Here is a 5,239-nt window from a genome sequence, read left to right on the forward strand (position 1 = left end):
CTGACATAGTATGGCTTGATAAGCGTGCATAGGTCCACACCTGGGATCCGAAGTAGCAAACCTTGGGCTGCTGAAGCAGAGTGCATGAACTTAACTGCTATGCCACTGGGCAGGCCCAATACTTTGCATATATATAAAGACACAAAATCTTAAATTACACAGTAAAAGTTTCTTTGAAAGAATCTTACATCCAAAAAACTCTTGGCTTTTATTCGTATTGAAGGATAGATCATAGACACCAAATTTGCAGAAATAATTATAAAGCAAATATTGAAGTAAACACTATCCATGTAAAAATGATATTGTTAGCATATATGATTCCTCAGAAAGAATTAATAAAATATAGTTTAATTTCCATAAGTTAATAAAACTGACAAAAATATTCTTATGACTATTGATTTTGAATGCATTAAATATTTCTTTTTTTAGATTTAAAATATAAGAGATGTTTCAAGTTATCAATATAAAGTTAAATTGATTTACAGTGCTTCATTATTATTATTTTTTGAATAGACTTAGAAACAATACATTCCATTTTCTTTAAGTTTTATCCAAATAAATATTGCATGAGAAAATGAAGTTCCATGGCCCATTTATTTATTCCTGCATTTCACAAATATTATTGCCAGCCACTGTTCCAGGCATTTGGTTTTTTGCAGTGAACAAAATAAAGATCCACCATCATCAGATTAAATTCTGGTGAGTGAGATGACAATAAAGAAAAAACATAGTTCATAACTTTATTATTAAATATGCTGAAAGGTTAAAAGTGCTTTGCAAAAGATAAAATGAGCACAGTAAGGAGGGCCAGGAAAGTGGTGTTGTTAGTGGGAGCGTCGTGATTATAAACAGTGTATTCAGGGGTAGAGCTCTTGGAGAAGGTGACATTTGGGAAAAGACTGGACTTGAGAAAAGAATATGGAATCAAGAGTTTGTGACTCTACATAGAGCTGGTGCCCACTCAATATTATGATTATTATCACCTGATTCAAACAAATAAATGCCCATCTTCTTGAACATGCACACTTTGAAAGCTGGTTGAGAGTCCTTAGACTTTCATGGCAAATTATGCATCACTAGCTCTCTTTTATTATGCAGATATATGGAAATGAGCTTGAGGCTTCCTATACTTTTTATTCCTTTGCTCTTATTTATTTATATTTTTATTTTTTTAGGTAATGGGAAAATTTATGATGGGACTTGAGAATCAGACTTACAGCAGCGACTTCATTTTGATGGGACTATTCTTTTCTTCCAAAACAAATCTGCTTTTCTTTTCCTTTATATTGATTATTTTTATTATGACTGTAGCACAAAATACAGTCATGATTCTCCTTATCCACAGAGACCCACCACTTCATACTCCAATGTATTTCCTGCTCAGCCATCTCTCTTATATGGATATCTTGCATATTTCCAATATTGTTCCCAAAATGGTCACTAACTTTATGTTATGCAGCAGAACTATTTCTTTTGCTGGTTGTGGCTCCCAGATATTTCTATCCATCACCCTCTTGGGTGGTGAGTACCTTCTCCTGGCAGCAATGTCCTATGATTGCTATGTAGCCGTCTGTCACCCACTGCGCTATCCCATTCTTATGAATGACTATGTCAGCAGTCTCATGGCTACAGGGTCCTGGCTTGTCGGGACTGTCAACTCCATAGTTCACACAGCTTACACACTCCATCTTCCTTTCTGTGGCTCAAGAGCTATTGATCACTTTTTCTGTGAAGTCCCTGTAATGTTGAAATTGTCCTGTGTGGACACAACACACTATGAACGAGGAGTTTATGTAAGTGGCATCATTTTTCTGCTCATCCCTTTTTCCCTAATCTTTGCTTCTTGTGTCCAAGTTCTCCTTACTGTCCTCCAAATGAAATCATCTGAAGCACAGAAAAAGCTGTTTTCCGCATGCTTTTTCCACGTGATTGTGGTCATAATGTACTACGGGCCATTTATTTTCACATATATGAGACCTAAGTCATACCACACTCCAGGCCAAGATAAATTCCTGGCCATATTCTATACCATCGTCACTCCCACACTCAACCCAATTATCTACAGCTTTAGGAATAAAGATGTTTTGGGGGCAATGAAAAATATGCTTAAGGGGCTGGCCTGGTGGCTGAGTGGTTAAGTTCAGGTGATCCGCTGCAGGCGGTCCAGTGTTTCGTCAGCTGGAATCCTGGGCACAGACATAGCACTGCTCATCAAACCACACTGAAGCAGTGTCCCACATGCCACAACTAGAACGACCCACAATGGAGAATACACAACTATGTACTTGGGGGCTTTGGGGAGAAAATGGAAAAAATAAAAAAAACTTTTAAAAAATATGCTTAAAAATAACTTTATGCATAAAAATAGAAACAAATGCTTGATCTGTGCGTTTTATGTATTTCTATATTCAATACCCAGAAGAAATCCATCATTAGTTTCTCCTGAGAAGAAAATTAAAGTCTCCATCTCTCTAAGTATGGAAAGAAGTGGATATTTCCAAACTTTTGATAAAGTTTTCACATGTGATTGCTTTGTAAATACATACCTCAGAGGATGTGCTGTTCCCTCTGAGATTCTAGTTACAATCACCCAAGATTCTTATACAAGGTAAATGATGACAAATGTCTTCCAGCTTATTCCCACCAAAATTCGAAAAATTTGTAAGAATTGTTTTTATTTTTAATACAGCTAGACAGAGGTTATACAACAAATGTATTTCCATAAAATTATCTCTAATTTTGTGAAATGTAGTAAAATGATACTTAAACGTGACCAAGAGCTGGGCAGGTATCTAGGATGTCAATGTAAGTGGCTATAATAATATGAATATAATTATTTTATAATGGAGAGAATACTGTATTCATCAGGATATCTACCATGAAGAATACTGAATGCAGAACAAAAATGTCACTTGTCATGTTGTGTAGGTAAGTAGTGGTAGAAAGTCAGAGATGAGGGGTCGCCCATGGGAGTCAACATAAGAAACAAGTTTTAATTAACTTTTGACTTTGTTGCATTCTTGTTTGCATTGCTTCCTTTTATATTTTAGTGAAATGGAAATATAAGATCAGAGATAAATTTTTCTTTAATAAAATGAATTTTGTACCTTAGTAACCGTCTTTCTATATATTTAGCCCACTGTAGTTACTACTTTTTCCTTTGAATAAAGATTGAATATGTAAAATGTTGAGTTGAGAGTTTCTATCCTATTAGCTTGCCTAGGATATTTTCATAACTCTTAAATTGAGTCATCTCCAAGGTCTACACTTAGTTTTTTCATTATACATAGTGTTGCTTCCTAATGTCTGCTTACTCCACACCCTTTTCCTCTTCTCTCTAGTGACCCATGACAAGATTAGATGCCCTTCCCCTTGAACAGAATGTAACTATGAGTATGTCTGTAACTATATCATGATGATATCATTCTCTAACTTTCTCATGGTGGATTTCTTGAGAAAGGGAATATGTATACATCCTTGTATTTCATATCTTATAATATTTCCATCAGCAATTAAATGTGAGGCCTACCATCAATATGATTTAATTTTCCATTTAAAATTAGGTGTTTGGATTCCAAAAAGAGTATCCCATTCAAAACTGACATTTAATCATTTCATCAATGATGAAGTTTTCTATCTGAGGATGTAGTTATAAGATGGGTTACAAGAAATTTAAAAAATATATTCAAAGCTAAAGAATAGCACATACTATCTTTGCAGAAAATGAAAGTAAAACATATTTACTAATTTGATAGGAGCGTACTGATACATTTTATATACCAGTAAGTGCAAGATAGAATAAGAACTTTTATCTTCTCCATGAACTCTAACTTATATCACCTTCACTCACCATTTTTAAGAATTCTAACAAGGGGTGGACATGAATTCATAAAAATTGTGACAAAGGTTATTCCTGACCTTAAGACATTCCACAAGACCAACTTGCAACTATCCACAGAGAAGACAATATTGTGAGGACTCCAGAACATGAAGGTGGAGATGAAGAACCACCCTGAACCACAGAGATGAAAAAAGATGACATTAGAAGAGTAGGATGAAAGTCTACACTCCAACCACTTTGTCCCTTCCCCCAGGCTGGTATGGCATCACACTGAGAGGACCCTTCTGGGCATATGATTTCCTCAGTAGGAAAAAGAAAACCCAAAGTAGACATGTATTCTCCCCCACTATCATGGGTCTCTTATCTGCAGGCCCATTCCACCCTATCTCATGAAGATCATGGAGGCAATCAGCAGGGTTTGACCACTGGATATCAGCTTGCAATGGAGAAGGGAAGTGATGCATCAAGTAGCACTTGGATCTTGGCAAACTGAATTCCTACTCACAGTGATGCATAAGTATAAATCCTAACCAGTGGCTATGCACATTTGCAGAGACAGATGGTGGCTCTGCCTGATGAAGCAAGTTGATTGGCATTTCTGCTTTATTTGGGTCTACAAAGGTGAGCCTTTTGGGTCTTGAAGCCTGTTCTTCCACCCCATTCATTTATGGAAACTAATCCCAGCTCCAATTACTGCTGAGTGTATATTCCTGGCCCTACATGACAAAGAAGCCTGGTTGTAGCACTTGGAAAGCTGTGTAGCCCAGCAGCACTGGAAAAGCAGAGAGCCCAACCTATGGTACTTCCTGAATAAAGAGCCAGAATTGTGGCCCTGTCTATCCAGGGAATTTGGTGTGCAGCTTTGGCTGATTTAAGACCACAAACAAGAATTTGGAGCCTGTTCTGCCACTTAGCCCAGGACTGGAAGTTAATTCACAGCCCTATTTTATGTAGGGTACAGTCCTCAGCCCGGCTCCAACCAAGAAACCTGGTAGAGCACCCAGTAAGCTGCATGGCACAGTAACACTTGAGCAGAGAGCCTGGCTATTGGTTATGGTCATCTGCAGAGCCAGTCTTGGGACCTTGTCTGGCCAGGGTGCTTGGTGCACGGTTATGCCTGATTCAGAACTTCAAACAATGAGCTTGTCTTGCTTTGGAGCCTGTTTACTACATCTCACCCAAGCAAGGTAGCTAATTTAGAGTCTTTCTTACTGCTGATTGTATACCTAGCCCAGCCCCAAAAGGAAGCCTGACCAGAGAATCCAGGGAACTATGGTGCTCTTCCTAAAGCCACTTTCAGAAAGGGAATCAAGCCAGTGGACCTGTCAAATTGCTTCAAGCCAGCAGTGTCCTCTCAACTCAAATCCTAGGCAGTAGCCTCACCTCAAAATAGACCCT

At 37.7% G+C, this 5,239-nt stretch overlaps 1 protein-coding gene across 1 annotated transcript; it reads left to right on the plus strand.

Annotated features, from left to right (window-relative positions):
• Nucleotides 1-1,193: 1,193 nt before the first annotated feature.
• On the plus strand, nt 1,194-4,016 carry LOC124236775 (olfactory receptor 2AJ1). Its single transcript, XM_046655741.1, has 3 exons — nt 1,194-2,091; nt 2,326-2,385; nt 3,925-4,016. Exons 1-3 carry the CDS (start codon nt 1,194-1,196, stop codon nt 4,014-4,016), a joined length of 1,050 nt encoding a protein of 349 aa, XP_046511697.1.
• The last annotated feature ends 1,223 nt before the right edge of the window (nt 4,017-5,239 follow it).

Source organism: Equus quagga, chromosome 3 (genome assembly GCF_021613505.1).
Source record: "Equus quagga isolate Etosha38 chromosome 3, UCLA_HA_Equagga_1.0, whole genome shotgun sequence".
In the NCBI taxonomy this organism is placed as follows: Eukaryota; Metazoa; Chordata; class Mammalia; order Perissodactyla; family Equidae; genus Equus; species Equus quagga.